Source organism: Colias croceus, chromosome 6 (assembly GCF_905220415.1).
Source record: "Colias croceus chromosome 6, ilColCroc2.1".
Taxonomy (NCBI): domain Eukaryota; kingdom Metazoa; phylum Arthropoda; class Insecta; order Lepidoptera; family Pieridae; genus Colias; species Colias croceus.
The window spans coordinates 8,764,692-8,783,945 of NC_059542.1; the positions used below are offsets into that span (position 1 = coordinate 8,764,692).

The 19,254-nt window shown below is 33.1% G+C and overlaps 2 protein-coding genes across 4 annotated transcripts in view; both read right to left on the reverse strand.

The window, feature by feature from the left end:
- Nucleotides 1–3,269: 3,269 nt before the first annotated feature.
- LOC123692475 (LMBR1 domain-containing protein 2 homolog) lies at nucleotides 3,270–13,263 on the reverse strand. Of its 2 annotated transcripts, none has more exons than XM_045637230.1 (10): nucleotides 12,650–13,263; nucleotides 12,047–12,219; nucleotides 9,337–9,715; nucleotides 8,886–9,056; nucleotides 8,275–8,452; nucleotides 7,419–7,600; nucleotides 6,837–7,076; nucleotides 5,979–6,180; nucleotides 4,572–4,670; nucleotides 3,270–3,699 (listed from the first exon to the last, which is right to left on the reverse strand). In XM_045637230.1, exons 1-10 carry the CDS (start codon nucleotides 12,821–12,823, stop codon nucleotides 3,524–3,526), a joined length of 1,974 nt encoding a protein of 657 aa, XP_045493186.1. In that variant the 5' UTR covers nucleotides 12,824–13,263; the 3' UTR covers nucleotides 3,270–3,523. The 2 variants fall into 2 exon arrangements, with proteins under 2 accessions (XP_045493186.1, XP_045493185.1); XM_045637229.1 differs by having other exon boundaries at nucleotides 3,270–3,750.
- Nucleotides 13,264–14,993: 1,730 nt separating this feature from the next.
- LOC123692321 (elongation of very long chain fatty acids protein 7-like) overlaps nucleotides 14,994–19,254 on the reverse strand; it is a 41,628-nt gene continuing 37,367 nt past the window's right edge. For both annotated transcript variants that reach the window (XM_045637056.1, XM_045637058.1), the window contains exons 3-6: nucleotides 18,768–18,958; nucleotides 18,368–18,448; nucleotides 16,451–16,750; nucleotides 14,994–16,190 (exon numbers count right to left, since the gene is read on the reverse strand). In XM_045637056.1, coding sequence (XP_045493012.1) covers nucleotides 15,906–16,190; nucleotides 16,451–16,750; nucleotides 18,368–18,448; nucleotides 18,768–18,958 — 857 coding nt within the window. In that variant the 3' untranslated portion in view covers nucleotides 14,994–15,905. The remainder of the gene's footprint in view (nucleotides 16,191–16,450; nucleotides 16,751–18,367; nucleotides 18,449–18,767; nucleotides 18,959–19,254) is intronic.

Sequence of the window (19,254 nt, forward strand, 5' to 3'; positions counted from 1 at the left end):
ATTTGTGAATACCATCAAGATAACTGAGCCGATGATTACTTGATTTCACTTTTAGTGTCAATTTCGAAGCTAAAAATATCTGAAATTGCTGACAGATCTAACACACATTTTTTTTTAACTAACTGCAAAAATCCTTATTAAAATAGTTAGTTAAAAGATTTTTTTAATTTGGACTCCTAACTTACGAAATTAAAATCCGAACCATGTGAATTTTTTTAGAAATTATACTCGACAAAATGATTATTTTCACCAAGATATTTGACTTAGTTGAATATAATTTATACATATTGCAATAAAAGAACGTATTACTTATAAGACAAAATTTAAAAAATCAACTAAGGTACCTCTATTATTTTTCTACAATTTTTTTTAAAGTACTATAAAACACTGCGCGCGACCCGATTAAAATCAGTCGGCAGCGAGCCTTCCCAGAGAGAGGACATGTTGCTCGGCGCTCTCCTGTGGACCTATGCTGTTCATAGTAAAAGGATAGCGCAAGCCGCGATCTATCGTAATAGATCGCGGAGATTTTGACTTGCGTTAAATTGAATAAGCGCTCTTAATATTGGTTTGACGTGGTCGGATGCGCCGGCGATCCCGACCAAACCAACTTCCTATCGGATCCAACCAAATTGGAACGTTTGGAAGCTTTGTTCCGACCAAATCGGCTCATTCCATAGAGTAATATAGGTAATTGGCTCATTCGCATTCGCAACGCCGCCGGTGTAGGACGTCAACATGAACGCCGAGGGAGTTACGGTTACCGAACGTGACATAATAATAAAGTAACTTGAACTTTATAAAGAGTTTCCCTGTTTGTAGAACTTATGTGAGATTACGCTTAATAGAGATGCCAGAAATCAAGCGTATTTGATTATGCTAGAAGTTTTAAAAAAACGACGTGTGGCACTCGGCGACTGCCGCGGTAAAGCTATTGCATGCTATGCCTTCAAGCCACACCTCCGCCCGTCGGAGTGGGGAGCGTGAGGTTTTATCGTTACGGAATTTCTAGATTCGGTCCCCGCGCTCAAGGCACGCGATAGAAGCTATACAATAGCTTAAAAAAATTGACAGTGCGGCTACTTTAAAAACATAAAGAAAAATAAGTTGTACAATATGCGTACATCCTATAACGCTATTTTAACATTTTTTGATAATACCGGTGGCATGAGGCAAGACGTCCGTTCACTAATTCATAGCAAACACAGAGCAAGTAATATAGTAACAGAAAAATCAACTGACAGCTGGAAGGCCAACCGTCGGACAATCTGTAGCAATGTTGGAATGGTTGCTATGTCGGTTCCAATATGGTTGGCACCAACCAAATCGGAGCGTCTGTATATGCTTTAAGATGATCCCTATGACACTGACAGTTATTCTCAAGAGACAAACTTGTAATGGCGTCACCATTAAATTAGAAACGTATTGGAGGCGTCTAAAAATGGCATTTATTAATTTTTACGTAGCTTTATGCTATTACAATGATATTCCGTTGGAATTATAACAATTCTTATCATTTACGAGAAATTATATCAATCTGACTTTACGTTTACGTCCTTCAAAACTTACATCGTTGGCATTTATCGACTAGTGCGGAAAGTATCGATAAACAAATTTCGATAATGGAAAGTCACATTTCGAGTTCACATTTTTTCCATGCTTAAGCTATAGTTCATTCACTATTAAATGGAACAGAAGATCGCAGCATAATTAATTAATTAATTACCGTTCGCGTTAATTTACTTACCTATGATAATATAAGTTTTTTAGAAAAATTAAACGGGGGATTCCATTTTCATGATAAAATAATATACACTGTGTTAAACGGGTTAAAAATAGAAAATGATAAGGTGCATTTTTATGTTTTGGAAAACTTTCGTTTTACTTACCGTTTCGTTTACTTAATAGACGTTAAAAATTCATTTTATAATATTTGTAAAAACATGTTTACCGACGTGGCTGAATGCAAACCACGCCTTTGCCTATAAAATAGTAAAGTATCGACACGATCCATCATACGAGCAATCACTAAGACGAACTGTCATAGGGATCATCTTAGGCCGCGCCGGGTATACATACAAAACAAGGCCTTTATGTATGTAGGCAGAGCAGCGTATGCGTTTTGGAGTCTTTAATATTCTTTAATGTAATTTATATGTTTTTTAAGCAATGAAAAATAGATTATAAATATTCAACCAACTCTAAATATAGCTACAATGAATAATTTGCGTGTGTCTATGTAATCAAGCGTGCTGAATAAAATGAAGTTTATCTTCTATCTATCTAAAACGTTAGCCATCATAATCTCAGATGCAGCACCAACGCTTATTGGTGAGCTGTTTTATAACAATTATACGACAATAATTCGTATTATACTATATTACGCAAAAATCCTTGTCAATGACGAAATCCTCAAATGAATAGTATTAGAAATTACAGTTAAAACAATTATAAATATACATTTTATGTATTACTACTCAAAATGTATATTTTCTGAAAGAAATTCAAATGTAAAGAGATTGTATATCTTTATTAACTTGTACATTTTATACTATGACAATAATTTAGCTACAAATTATTAACTACACACACAATATACACCCTGATAAAAGCTTTTAAATATTAACACTATCATTACTTATATTATATTAGGCAATTAATATAAATATATTTTACGCGTAGAAAATTGCCTTAATTGCACTAGATGGTGATAACAATTTGATCTTAGTATACACTACTTATGATTGGTCGTATGGGGTCGTTTATGTTTTCAATATTTACAAATAATATATCTCTATACGTAAAGTAGCAAACTACATTTATACTGGCTTATGTAAATACAATACAATTACTGAAGTATATTTTTATATGCATAATTGTTAAAATTACGAAACAGTAGCGGCTGCAAAAAGCTGCAATATAAAGACTAAATTGTCCAACCTTATCTAGAAAACTCCATCAGCAAGTAGCAACACCTAAATATCTTCAAATAAATATACTTATTTTTATAGGACAACGTTGCAAGGCGTTCGTACTGATGTTTTCTTTGCTGCATATCTATATATCGTTGTTATAAAGAGCTTCTTTTTCGAGCTAACACATCTAAAAATTATTATAATAATAGGCCATAATATAGAATACTTTAACACACGACATCACTTTAATACGATTGATTACATAAAGTAAAATCATCCTTAAAAATTATAAAACACGAAGAATATCAGCATATTTTTGCATAATAGATAATATAAGAAATGAAACACAGTTAAAACATTTAATATATCTATTACATTAAACGCATTGACGTCCATAAAGCAACTGGCATCACAATAACGCTCAAAAATCTTCTGAAGAAAAACTCTGCCTACCGTGTCTATTGAGCAGAGTTTTCCAATGAGCAATACAAAAGTCCTTGAATCTTATTGCGACGAAATAAGGTGTTAATTTCAATTAAATCTTTTTACAACAGGCATTGACGATCTTCTAACAGACGATTATAAGTCTAGCTGTCTATAGTAAATGATTAAACATCATCAAATAGTCCCCTAGGTGGCATGGTCAGTTTGTCCCTCCTATCGAATTCCGTTCTAACCGCCGGTAGGGTACTTTCCCCGAACCTACGGTCTAGTTCATCTTCAAGGGTCAGGTTGGGTCTATTGTAGGGTTGTTCTGCTTGCTGATAACTGTGTATCTGTCTGTCTGTTGGCGCGTAGTAGTCGTTGTCGACGTCGTGCAGAAGCCCGGTGTGGGCTGGAACGTGACACACATGCACAATAACTAATGCATTACTTGTATATTGTTTGAATATTATTGAGTTCAATTGGTTTGTCAGAGAAAAGCCTAGTTTTGATAATACATCTATACTAATATTATAAAGCTGAAGAGTTTGTTTGTTTGTTTGAACGCGGTAATCTCGGGAACTACTGGTCCGATTTGAAAAATTCTTTCGGTGTTAGATAGCCCATTTATCGAGGAAGGCTATAGGCTATATATCATCACGCTATGACCAACAGGTGCGGAGCAATGCGGGTGAAACCGCGGGGAACAGTTAGTATTCAATAATCGTTATAAAACAGGCGTTTGATAATAATAATGAAAAAGGCTTTTCTACTAATAATTAAGTTTAACATATTATGACATTACAAAGTCAAAGATAAAGAATATTAATAAATGGATCGAATATGTTATGAATAACACTATGATAGAATAAGTTTCAAATATATATAACATACAACGACATCAGTGACTACCCACCGGAATTTTCTTTCCCATATAAGAATAACCTAGCCTACAATCTAAAAAAAAAAAATGTGTGCGTGTACTAGTGTACACACGTAAGAAGTGAAACTTCTTTATGACCTTATTTTTCAAAAAATAATTTACTATATGCAACTTTACAGAAATACGTACGCGTGGTAGGGATAAGAAAAAGATGGCGCGTAACGGAAAAATGTCACGCGTAACGTAAAAATGTTACACAAAATTTTTTTCCAACCCCGATAAAGACGTTTCACTTCAAAACCAAAGTCACACTAAATTCCCATAAATAACAAATCAAATTCGAGTGTTACCTCCGTCGTTGTCCCGTGCGGTGCGGTACTGCGAAAACCGCTCGCTGTAGTCGCGACGACGTGACATCGACTCTTCTACGCGCTGACGACGACGCTTCTCTGTAACAATATTAAGTATACAGGGTGTAATCGTGTGCACAAGCGATTATTCCGTAACCATTGCAGATATCAAAAAACTTTAAACTGATATCGAAAGATCCTTAGGTTTATCGAAAGATAAACCTAATGATTAAAATGGCCATAATATTTTTTTAAAAATAAAAACGAGAAATATCCAAAAATGTTACATTAAACGCTCCCATACATTTGATTTCCCATACATTTTGTATTCTTATCAGATTTTCGTAATGACGCTCTCATTGTGCAATACCATGAGGAGCTTTATTTAAAGTTTCTAAATGAACTCAATTTTTTTTTTCAAATTATTTATTTCTTCCTTTTACAATAGGTCCTTAACTAATTTGTGATTGGAATACTCCTAGTAAGCAAATAAATGCTTGTGTCAGGAGGTTCCGCTCTTCCTTAACACTATTAGACACAGAAACAGAAATAAAACAATATGAATGAATACAATGCAAAAACACAAAAGAAAAGAAAGAATTTAACAAAATCTCTGTATGAGTGTGTGTGTGTGTGTGTGTGTATGTGTGTGCACGTTTATTTTTTATATTGGAGCAACTTCCCTTCAAATTTGCGAAGTTATTTCAAACTCAAACATTTATTTATTCAATTAGACTTTTCGAGAAGCACTTTTGAAACGTCAATAGTCAATACATATTTTTAACATTTACCACCAGAAAAGCAGAACACCAAAAAAAGAAAGAGAAAGCTAAAATCTTTCATATTAAATGTTCATGGGATATTCATATCTCATACTAAATGTATGGGAGGGTTTAAGATAATTTTTTTGATATTTCCCTTTTTATTTTTAAAAATGTATTACGGCCATTTTAATCATTAGGTTAAGTACTTTCGATATCAGTTTAAAATTTTTTGTTATCTGTAATAGTTACGGAAAAATCGCCTGTGCACACTTAACGATTACATCCTGTATAGTAAATAGTATCAACCGCCTCTGTTTATAATTTGACCTTGACGCAGACATGATAAATACTTAGTGTGGAGGTAGAAAACTGAAAGCATTTCACCGAAAAAGGGTCGACCAGTCGATAAGATCCTGTTAAAGATGTGCTCGGGTTATATGTATGCTATGTAGCGATTCACGCAAAATTCGTAAGTCAAGACTTTCAGGTGTGCTCGGCACTCACGTTTTTTTTTAATTTCTCTTAGGCAATAATGTAATGAAATTATCATAAAATACGCATATCTGAAACAGCCATCTGGCAAGAGAGAGCAGTATTGCCAACTTTTGTGGGTTTTGTAAATTGTTGCAGCTTTTTTCCTTACCACGTTTAACAATCTCCCGTCCCTCATCCACCAAATCCGTAGTGAGCTCATCGTCACCAACGAACTGCTGGAAGCCGCACATGGAGAGCAATCTGCTGCCCAGTGAGAAGTATGTGGCTAGGCAGAGGAATATCACCAGCATCGGGAAGTATATGTTGAAGCCCTCCGCTATGATCCGCAGTACGTCCATGTGGCCCATTATCTGAGAAGGTTATATGGGTTAATTTTTTTTTTTATTCATAGATAGGTGGACGTTTGACCCCAGTCCCACCTGATGGAAAGTGGTGACGAGATCTAAGGTGGTAAATCACGCCCGCCTAGAAAGTGCCTGTTAATTCGTTAATTTTATTAAGCTATTGCACAGCTTATATCGCGGGCCTTGAGCGCGGGGACCGAATCGAGAAATTCCGTAACGAAAAAACCTCACGCTCCCCACTCCGACGGGCGGAGGTGTGGCTTGAAGGCATAGCATGCAATAGCTTTACCGCGGCAGTCCCCGAGTGCCACACGTCGTTTTTATTTTCTTCATTATTAATGTGTAAAATAGCGACTTTTGGTCTTCATTTTAACATGAAAAATGCTGATTTACTGAATTAAGGCAGTAAAGGTATTTTTTGCAATTTTTTGTTGCATAGAATTTAGTGTATTTTAAACTAATGGTGAAAATAGTTTTATGTCTATATTCTATATAAGCCGTAACGTTAAATAATCTGTTGATTTAACATTTAACAGTCGTAAGCAGAAATTGTAAAACACTTATTAAACTTCTCCTATAAGAACAATTACATATAAATGAAACAAAATACCTACTACTATAATAATTTATTACTTTTAAATGTAACTATTTTATTATTTTACCTGTGTATAATAAGTCTCCATGATCCGTGACGTAATAATATGAGAATCTAGGTGCGTCAAACTCAGAAAGTTCAAGCACATAGCGGGTGTGAGTCTACACGCCATCATGCCGGAGAAGATCAGACTATATTCATTCGTTTGGTGATGTGGAGCCAAATAATACAGGTTGAGTACGCGTATTTTCAGTACGGTTGAGTACGCACAGTAGAATATGTACCCGATTATGAGGGTTGATATCGTCTGTAATAGAAATGTTTAGTTTATAACAGAGTGCGGTTTACGATATTATATTCACGGTATATTTAAAAAGGTCGATTTACGTTTCTGATTTTTTTTGAATTTACAATTTTTTTGATTATTCATTTTACTTCACTATGTGAAACAATAGGTAGCTATTTAATTACTAAATGAGGTCACCCGTTCAAAATATACGAAAAAAAAATATAAATAAATAATACAACAATATTAATAACAACTTATAGATAGTATAAACTTCATAAGGTTTCATCCACAGTATTTAGCTAACATTCAATAAGCGAAAAAAATCTAGCCTAAAATATCAAAATTAAATAAATAACTCACCACAATAGCAACGTAATTGAAATTATCCCCCGCCGCGTTAACAAAGATGGCGAACAGCGACAGCACGGGCGACTTGTTGAAGAACGTTAACTCCGACCACACAACCATCACCGATAGGATGCAAGTGATCACCGCCATTGTCTTCAGGAAGTATTGCTTGAGGAAACACTCCCAGTACCATTCTGTTACAATAAATGTATGCTTTCAAATCTATATATGTCGCTAACTACCTTAATTTGACGTTTGATTAACTGCCTGAATGATATCCAGCCATTCAATAAAACAGCTAGCCAAATATTTAAAATTTACCGAAAAAAATGTAATGTCTAATATTTTACACTTACAAAGAAAATGTTTGTCTTGGTATAGTTTTTAAAGTCATATTTTTTTAGTACCTGCTACAATACATTTTGAAATTAATTAATGGCAACACACACACTGTATTTACTAAGCTATAATATCGATCTTTGATATTTAACCAACTTAAAAAAAAGGAGGAGGTTATCAATTCGGCCGGTATGTTTTTTTTTTTATATATGTACACCGATTACTCCGAGGTTTCTGAACCGATTTACGTGATTCTTTTTTTTGTTCGATGCGGGATGGTGTCGAATTGGTCCCATAAAAATGTTATTCGGATAGGCCCAGTAGTTTTTATTTTATGAGCATTTTTGTCTGAATTTCTAAATGTTGCAAGTGCAAGTTTGAAGTCGGTTGTTTTTAACGCAGTTATCACTTGTTGAACTATTGTACATCTCCCTCTATTTCAGAAAACTGTTTAAACTGTTCTGGAATAGCGTAGCGAAAAAGTAATCAGAAGTATTAAAAGGGCTTTTTCTATATTAATATTACATACCTACTATAGGCGGATAGAATAACCGCTGCAACCGTGGCCTTGGCATATGAAACGTGTGTTGGAACCGATGGTCGGGGGATCGGCTGTTGGTAGCGACGTCTTCTAAATGGTAGATCTTTTCTAGCATCAGGCCGTATTGGGTCTCCGTGCGTTGTAACACGTGGAGTGCTTTGATTGTCTGTGAGGAATTATTGATTTTACTTTAAGTTTTTTTGCCGATTTGATTAATTGTTTGATTAAAAAATTAAATATTAAAATTGACTCGATAAAAAAAAAATCACGACGTTACCTCTAATTATATTTTTTTTCATAAACAATTATATTGGAACATTTGCGAGGGCTTTGACAAAGCATTAAGTGTAATTGCCTTTTGTTTTGGTTATATCACAATAAAAGACTTTTGACTTTTTTTTTGATGTTTGTGATAAACCCAAATGTTTTCACAAGAAAAAAAGGAAGCCAAAATTGTTTAAAACTTGAAAATATCATCTAGTTTGATATAATTATATGTATTTTATTTTTCAGCCCCTCCTAAATTACTACTTATTTGTATTAAGTACTTTAAAGAACTGTAAAATCGATTTTTTCATTAAAAAAAAATTAGGACAAACCTTTTTGTGTAAATTAATTAAGCTCTTCAAAGATGGCGGCGGGGCCCTGTCGGGTGGAGCCCTAGAATTCAGTTTGTCGCGAAGTTGAACTGGTAACTTCTGAACAATTGTTTCCACATGACGCTGCAACGGATGACCAGGCCCTACTGCTGCTGTGATTGTGTTTAAACTCTGAAATATAGAAGAAGCAATTTGTTTATTAATTTAGAATAATTTAATTTTATTTTATTTTATCTAACACACAATTATTATAATAAATTATTAAATAGATTGTTACAGTAGCTGTTTTTGCAGGATTTATTTTCAACACACAAATTGGCATACATTTTAGACTTTTAAAGGTAGTTAATGGCATATAAAATATTATAAAAAATGATTACATCCGTAAACATGCAGTAATTCGCAAACAATTTTGCTCGTAACTTAACTTATTATATTACATAGCCCTCACCTCCAATATGTCATCAATTGTCTCTTCCGCTTCACATTTATCAGTACTCAATTTAGCGATCTTGAAGTAACAGTACGACAGAGTATAATTCTTCTTCGAGTTATTCCACAGATTCCTCGGAACTTCCACTAGAGCGTACCCAAGAAGCAAGATCAATAGAAACAGACCCCATGTGTTACTTGCTGAAGATGCTATGGCCTTTATTTTAGGTCCGTCTAGTTGTACTCCAGATGTGAAGGCTAGGTATATAAGAAGTATGCCACATATGAATAAGTAGGATCCATAGTAAATGGCATTGTCGACGAGCGCTGATTTTAACTTCCCTTTCACTGTGAAGTCACCAGCTTTACTGTATGATTGCATCATTGGCATGATCAACCTGAAATTTTTATTTTATAGCAGGTGAATAAATATATTGCTATGTTAATGCTATCCAATTTATATTATTCTCTGTATAGTAAACGGCCTATTATATTAATTACTAGGTTTACGCCCGCGGCTTCGCCCGCGCAGTCAAAGAAAAACCCGCATAGTTCCCGCTTCCGTGGGATTTCCGGGATAAAAAGTAGCCTATGTCCTTTCTCGGGTATCAAAATATCTCCATACCAAATTTCATGAAAATTGGTTCAGTAGTTTAGGCGTGATTGAGTAATAGACAGACAGACAGAGTTACTTTCGCATTTATAATATTAGTATGGATATAAAAGATATTTTATTATAGAAAGATAATACTAAAATGTTTTTAAAGATAATTCAAAGTACATGTATTTAGTGGAAAAAGTATCTTAATAAAGATTAGTGTGTATCAACACACTAATCTTTTTCTTCTGAATCATATTCACAAGTATAGCTAGAGGCTGAAGCAAGACCTTGTTATAATTATTTATTAGATGCTTATGCAATAGCCAACCATGAGAAGTTTTAATAAGCTGATGAATCCAGCACAAAATTGTATAAAAATAATAGTTGAGCAAATTATTTGTATTATGTTTATAACTAATTGTTTGCCCCAGCTCTGCATGGGTCATTTTTTTTTAATTTTATCGGTTCCGTGAACCTCATGGAATAAATCTTAATATATCGCACCTTCGGTAGAACAAGGGCATAATTGTCATAAATTGCCAAAATGACTTAAATATGCAGAAATGCTTTAAAAAGGCCCTTTCAACTGGAGGGACAAAGACATTCGTTTAATTCCTACAAAAAACAGCCAGATTGAAATAGTGGCGTTGTCATTTTGGCGCTATTTTGTTTCTCTCTTGGCGAGACAAAGTCTCATTGGTTAGTTGTGCCATCGGCGGGGACTGAGCTAGCTGTCACTTGGAGCGCTAACGTCGTTTATGTAAATAAGCCTTATAATGTTTTTGATTTCTGGAACGACAAGGCCATATCTGTCACACTTATGCCTAGTTTACGATTTAAAAATTGGGAGGACAAAGTCGTTCAGACAATTGTGCCCTTGTCTGTCCAAGATTTGTTATACTCCATGGTCTTAAAAGTAACATTTTATTCCGATAATTGCTGTAGAGAGCAAAAAAACAAGTTAGTTTTTTAGAAATTTAAACGATAGGACTGCCAATCAAAATACAACAAACATACCCTCACACCCACAAATCTATCCTCAAAAACTTTCGAGTTTACATAATAAATAATAATATTAGTAAGATATTTATTCGTAAATAATTATTTTTCTTTTTCAAATTTGTTTTTGGAATGTATTATTTTGCTGTGAACACATTGCCTATAAAATCGATCATACATAAACTAGGGGACCCAGCATAAAGCCGATGCCGTCAATTCTGGAATGTAAAACGTGCAAAAAAAGCTGGCCCAATATCAATATGCACTCCGGCAGAATACATAAGCCTTATAAAAAATGCCTCGAAAAAGGAGGAATTATTTAATGTCAAGGAATTGAATTATGATTCTTTCTTGTTCTGTTATCTTAATATAATATTATTCCAATTTTAAAGCGATTCCAAAGAATTTTGCTAGGAAACATAATAGTTTCAGATTGTTGAAGATGTGTAATGGCTGATTAGTAAGTTTTGATCTCTATTTTTGTGATAAAGTACTGCGGCTTTCTAAAGTGTTTAAGAAAATAAAACATTTATACAAAAAAACACGTTATTATCATTCCAAAATTATTAACTTAAAGCTTTAGATATGGCCATATTTACAAATTAATTTTCTTGTTGGTGGAACAAGGGCACAAATGTACACCTACTTAAGAAAAAAATATTATTAAAAAAAAACTAGCAGTTTTTAATATTTGTAAACGATACACCTAAAAGAATATAGTATATAGTTTATGTCATACAAAGCAGAACAACCATAAAAAAATTATTATCATAGCTAGACCACATTAAGTACTACAAATATCTTAAAATGGCTCTCCTGTAAAATTGCAAAAACTGTAATTGTGCCCTTGTTCTACCGAAGGTGCGATATATAAATCTCGTGTCACAATGTTTGTCCTCAATGGACTCCTAAACCACTCAACCGATTATAATAAAATTCGCACACCATGTGCAGTTCGATCCAACTTGAGAGATAGGATAGTTTAAACATGTAGGTACCACGGGCGAAGCCGGGGAGGACCACTAGTATTTAATATAAATTAGCCAAATTGATTTGGCTAATCATGTCAACATTCTTTTTTATGTATATAGATTTAACTGAAATTTTAATGACTATATAATATACAAACCATGTCAAACATTGTGACGTCCAATACACCACTCTCCACAGGCTGGGGAATACATTATCGGGCCATGATATTGGGCATACATTGACAGGTGCCGGTGTACTTGATACATTAACCTGAGTTGGTGTGATGACTGGTGTAGAGGCGTTTAGGCATTGGTGTTGGCGGTATACAGTCTGTAAAATAAGGTTTCTTAGGAGAGAGGAATAAATATTGATGATAAAATTATAAATTATATCCTTTTATTATATAGTAATAGTAATAAAAACAATAGCATGAATACTTTGAAGTTATGGAAAAATGTACATTTTTTTTATGATTCATCATTATAGTCACTGATACAAGTAATAAATGATAAAATTTACTCTTAATCTAGATTCATTGTGTGATACATAATTTTAAGACACTAACTTGGCAAATCGGTCATGAAATTTGTTTAGAATGCTTGTGCATGTTACAGTATTTAGAAAATTTTGAATCGTTTAACATTTTAAAGCTTTCATAGCTTTGCACTCGTATTTATAAATTAAGGTTCATTCATGTGAAATAAGATATATTATAAAATAGTGAATTAGCAATTAAAATTAATAATAAGAGTGCACATACCCAAGAGATATCCAATGGCAATATAAACATAATTAGGAATGAAAAGTACCACGCCGTCATCACAGACACTGTCACAATAATATGATTTCTATAGCAATCTCCATATCGGTACAATAATGTTCCTGCTAATATGAATGCAGATATAATTTCTACAATAAATAGGTTATAGTACATCTTGAAGCTTATCTTTATCAATCAAAACAACAAAGAAATAATATTTTCAATTCTTATCAGAAGATTTTTGTTTTTCTTTCCACGCTCGAACTGCCTCGGTTTGAAGCTCTTCAAAATGTGTTTGGGAGCTGCTTTTCAACGGCAATAATATAGGACGAGGAATTTCATATTCTGCAGGACATTCTTCGTAAAACAAAACACCAGAATCTGGCAGAATAGGATCGAATCGTATTGCTATGGTTTTTTCCGTTTTCTCTGCCGACATTTTACGTATTACACTGATGTTTTTGAGTCATTGTTACCAATTAAACGACTCTGATATTAATACGAGTAGTTTTATTATTATTTTGTAATGCTTCTTGAAACAAGTATTTACAGCCCGAATTAGGTACCTACACAAAAATTCAACAAAATTGATTTAGCATGAGTGATTGAATCGAATGATGTTATTTGACAATTGACATGTACATTGTACACAATTTGACATATGATAATATAGATTATAAATAAATAAAGATAAAAATTATAGGCATGCATATATTTTGGAACAGTTTGGAACGGATCACGGATTTTTATCAATTGGAATAGGACAGAAATAAAAAAAATATAAACCTATTACTTATCTTTGTAATATCACAATTCTTTCCTAATTTATAAACATAATAAAATAATATAGCCTTTATGTACCTCCACGTACCTCATATAGCGCCCGGCAAACTTCTTGGCCATAAAGTAAGGTGGCATTGTAAATAGTGGTCAAGTAAGGTGGCGCATTTTTATATGCGCAAGCGCAAGCTTCCCCCACCACGCTACTTTTTGGCAAAGAAGTTTGCCGGGCGCTATAGCTACACAGAATTAGACAGAGAAAAAGAATCGGTATTATATCATTTAGGATTTCTTGTATCAGAAATTAAAATATATATTATATGTTTGTATATAGTTCATATTGGTTCTATTATAATTTATGCCATACATCTTCATATTATCATTATTATGATACCTACTGGAAATTGGGAATAAAAAAATAATCTAGATTGAGAGAAATACTCTTGAGAATACTGTCTTACTCCTCTATAAATAATTAAAACTGCAACCAAAAATTTTCAGAAATTCGATTATCTGGGCAGGCGCGGCGTTATTTTGAAGAAATGAAAAAATATATAATTATAAACATATAACCACACCCCGGACACTCCATACAAAATGATTGTTTTGACAGTCACACTGTAGAGACTGCAAATGTGTGTGTTAACGCTTTATGGTTGGCACATTTGTGACTAGCGTAAAAAAAAATTCGCGTTTTTCTGATGAAATACATCCGTAAACAGCACAATATTTAACCATTTTCTACGAAAAACGATAATCACAAATCCAAAATAATAAAATTACTTTATGTCAATTTGATTAATGTTGTCAATCTTCGTTGCGTTTCGTCTAAGACGTCGTTGGTATCGTCCTTGCGGGGAAATGGGTACCATATCATGTCTGATCGTGCGGGGTGAGGTAAGTGTTTAATTTTGGCGGGAGGCGGAGAGTGTCCGTTCTGTAGCGTTTAGCTACTATTATGTATTCTGTGATATAACTTAAAAAATAATAATAAACATATATAACTTAAAAAATAAATTCAGCATTTTAATATGTAACCTAACGCACAATTTTACGGTTTATTTTAGAATAACATCCCTAGGTTCATGAGATGTTTTGTTTCTTTTTGCTCAGAAAAATACAAATACGAAAAAATTCGGATTTTCTATAACAGAGGGCGTTAATTTTCAATAGATATAATATTAACTTTGAACCTAAACACATATATATAAGGTTGAAATTTGTGTTAAACGTGATAATAAGAACGGTCGACAATGTCATTCATTGTTATTTTGATTTCTATGATGACATTCGTATTACTTGAAAAAACTGCATTTTTTTTTAAAAAATAATATTAACCGATGAAATGTTATTCCTATTTTAGTATAATTACAATTTGTGGAAGAATTTCCGCAATGGGAAATGCTGAAACACACCATGTTTACACACGCATGTCTTGAGAGCAACTGAACAGCGACGAAAGCACTGGTGGCTTGAGAGTCACCTGAGTGGCGACAAGGTCACGCGTGCAATACGACTTCTAATAACAAAAGGAAGAAGAGGTGATGGGAAATAAAACTACATATTTTGTAATTGTATAACAGTTTACTTAAGTCTTCGTATATGTCCCATTACAAGATTATAAAAAGCAAACTAATTCGGCCTATGCGCCGACGTAACACTTTGGAAAAAAATCTTTAAAATAAGTTTATATTAACACATTTTCCCTTTTTTATTATAATGTTATATATACAAGGTTTATCCGATATCTTATAAAGCTTCTTTGATAACAGGTAACTTGTCGTTTTAATTTTAGTTAAACATCAAGGTAACACGCGTTTGTAAACAATGAACAATTTACGAACTAGCTATGAAATATTATAAGTAATTTGGAAGACCTAGATACATCACCATCATAATATAAAAACAGTAAAAATTTTGATACTTTAGAAGGCAATGAATAACATGTTGTTATTAGTATAAAAATATTTAAGGGAGGATTAATCTAGGTTTACATAATATAAGCACCAAAAATCCATTATAAGTAATGATAGAGCTTTGATAGAGTATAAAATTAATATTGAGCAAAAGGCTGAATTAATTCTAATCTATGTACAGTTAATGAAACATTAACTTTAATAAGAATAATATTATATAGAAAAGTATTTATTTAAAAATAAATATTTTTCTTATGTTATTCTTTGCGTTAATGCGAAATATTTAATTGTTGGCATCTAAATCCAATAAAAAATATCCTATGACATTAAAAGTACCTATAACATTACATGACTCTCCCTACTTAAAAAAATATTTGTATTTTTATTCACTATTCCCTTCCTTATTAATTTATCCTTAAAGAGATAAAATCGTAAATCTATTCGTAAATGTACATCATGTCTATATTCTTGCTTTCCTCCAAATCTTAAATTATTATTTACAATTTATATTTTAGTCGTATTGCTTGTATATTATATTTGAAAAATACAAAAGTATTCGATTATTCGTCTTTCTTTGTGTAAGTTGTCCCATTTGAGGTACCGTTCGCAACGACGCCATTTGTTTTGTGGCTGGTAACACCGTTGGTCTTGCAATCCGTTACTGCGTTGCCATTGGCTACTTTATTTTTGCTCTCAGGTTTGCCATACGCTTTGTAATAGAAATCGTAGAAGAGGTAGTAGAAGAAGATCGAGTTAGGAAGCGTGAAGACAACAGACCATCTTGGGTAGCCGCAATCGTAGAACAATAGCTGGGATGAGTGTAGGAATGCGATGCAGAATTGCAGCTGAAATAATAATAATAAATTATTTAAATGTAATGTGGCGATAAAAAATCTCAGAAAATGTAGTGGTCATTACATTTAAATAACAACTACTAATGGTCTATTTGATGTGGAATGACTATATATATATAATATAGTTAAGTCTATTTCTAAGAATTACTAAGATAAAAAAGTAATGTACCTAACATAAAGTTGTATCATTGAGGTCTAACAAAAAATAAAATTCACCATAGTGTCTGTGTTATTAATTATAGTCGACATACCATTTGAAGCGTAGTGATGTGACGTTTCCAGAACAAGAACCTCTGGTACTGCGGTCCCATGGCTGCCAACATATAGTAAGTGTACATTATGATATGTACGAAGGAGTTGATCACACCAATGAGAGTTCCATGACCTCCGGGGTAGTATTTAGTGGCGCCCCACGATATCATTGGCATCACTGTATGGTGGTACAAGTGGAGGAATGTTATTTGTCGATCCTTTTTCCGTATCACGAAGAATATCGTGTCGAGAAGTTCAGTCATTTTCGCGAGGAAGTATATGTAGACACCTCGTGCTACCTGAAATGGAGGTTAAAAAAAATAGTATAAATCTAAGCTACAAAGCACAATCTGATCAATAAATTTGAATAATCTAATTAAATTCAGAAGCTTATGAATAATTTTTCTATAGAGTTCACGGAATGAGAAATTGTTTCTCTTTCATCTTTACCTATGTTCTGAAGAGAGGCTCTCAATTCGTAGCGTGTTTATTTTTTAGATATTTGTGGATAAAAATTAAAATACAATCAATTTCAAACAACAGATTGAAATAAAACCTTTTAATATTTTCAGGAACATAGGAACGTGCAAAATATGATGTCTATATTTTCAATGAATGATTTATTCAATGGTATGGAACTATGAAACTTCAATGGTAATTGAATAGGTACTACAATCTGATTGAAATAGCTAAAAAGTAATAACCACCGACTAATAATAATATACCTACTACGTATACAATAATAACTATAAATCAGTAAACTGTGATTGTTATTGTGAATTAACAATATATTCACGCTTTATGAGTTATCTTCATATCGTAAAGGAAGTAATATAATTCTTTTATGAGTATAGAATATTGCATTATTGAATTACTTGTTAAATTACTAATGACTCGTTAAATAATTATTTACCATGTCATCTAAGTATAATAGGGGATTTAATTTGATTTTTACGCTATGCAATAATTTTGCCCTAATGCGCGCTATGCAAATCTATGTTGTTATAATATGTTAAGGTACATCTTGGTACTGAAAGGAATGTGAAATTTCCTTTTCTACGATGCAAGAGATAGATCTCTTTGTGCATGTAAGTTATTGTGTGCAGTAATGTTAGAGTCTATACATCTGCTTCAATGATTTACATTGGGCTTTGAATAGGAATCATATTATGCTATTGTGTTATTATTGCAATTGTACCGAATCATAAATCGCGATTGTGCTAATAGGACGTAGACGCAGTGTGCAATATTATGCGATGCATCCTGTATGTTTCATAAGGTATACTGGGTCAAGTGACCAATTATTGATATAAATGGAATTTCCCTCCAAATTCCAATACATGACTGTTTCTTTGCATGTAGAGTATGCAAAGTAAATATTTTTTTTATGTTTTTGTAGGTATATGTACCTACTTCGTATTGTCTTCTATTCTTATTTTAAAATCAGTTACTTCTTTCAGCCTAAGACCTTTCTGACAGACCTAAGATTTTTTTAAGATACAAAAATCAAAGCAATCTCATAAAGAATCGGCAAAGGGCATCAGTGAATAAATACCTACATGTGCAATTTCTGTAAAACGTGTGTAATGCATGCGTAAATAAATACTAATTGCGAATAGTTAGTTTTCTATTACCTACTGACAAAAGTGTATATTGCGGGTGTCATATTGTAGGTATGTTATTTATATTATATTAAACTCAAAGGTGACTGATATAGTGATCTATCAACGCACAGCCCAAACCACTGGACGTATCGGGCTGAAATTTGGCATGCAGGTAGTTGTTAGGACGTAGGCATCCGCTAAGAAAGGATTTCCCGAAATTCTTGCGGGAACGGGGAAAAACGGGGATGCACGTACAAAGTCGTGGGCGGAAGCTACTGTTATTATATTTATCGAAATATTATTATTTCTTACCCGCATTGCTTCTGGTGTCGTAGAGAAGTCAACTGGTTGACATTTCCAACTGTAAGTCCTCAACCATCCTGCGTCGAGGCCCTGAAACCGTTGCGTTATTCATTAGTTATGTACTTTACTAATAATAGGTAAAAAAATAAAAATATTAACTACTACTGATTGACAAAGTGGTAATGACACACGAAAAATATCTAATAAGTAAGGAGAAATATCTGAATAGTGAATAGGTACTTAAAAGTAAAACTGCTCTAAATTATTATAGAGGTTTCAAAAAGGGTTCCTAATATCATAGTAGACAGCTTTTATCAGTACCTTAGAGCAAATATTATCATCATAGTTTGCGTAAACGGTCTTTTGACTAAAATTTCGATTTTAATAAACATACAAAATGTGTACAAACCTCGTAAAACAACCAGATGCTAACTAAGACTTGTATGAAGTTGTACACGACTAAGGTTTTCTGTAACTGTAGTGGTTTCTTGTCGGCCATATACCGAGGTCCCCATTTTAATGTGAAATACAGGTATAGTCCTAATATTGTTAATCCTGGCACTGGGCTTTTGATGAGGAACCAATCGTTCGTTCTGGGATCTGAAATAAAAAATATGTAAATGAAAAATAAGTATTTATTAATAAACGACGCATATATTAATCGAAAGATAACGGAGTAACATACATTGTTAAAAAAATACTTTCATATATGTAATTTATTTAAGCCTACTGCAGAGTAAAAAACCAACACAGAGCAACCTACGTTGGATGTTGTATTTGTATGTCTGGATTAGGATAAAGATAGGATAGGATATAAAAAGGGTGCTTCTCAGTTTTGTCTTGCAAGTAAAGAACGAGAACGAGATTAAATATAAATAGAAACTGGGCAATAAGGT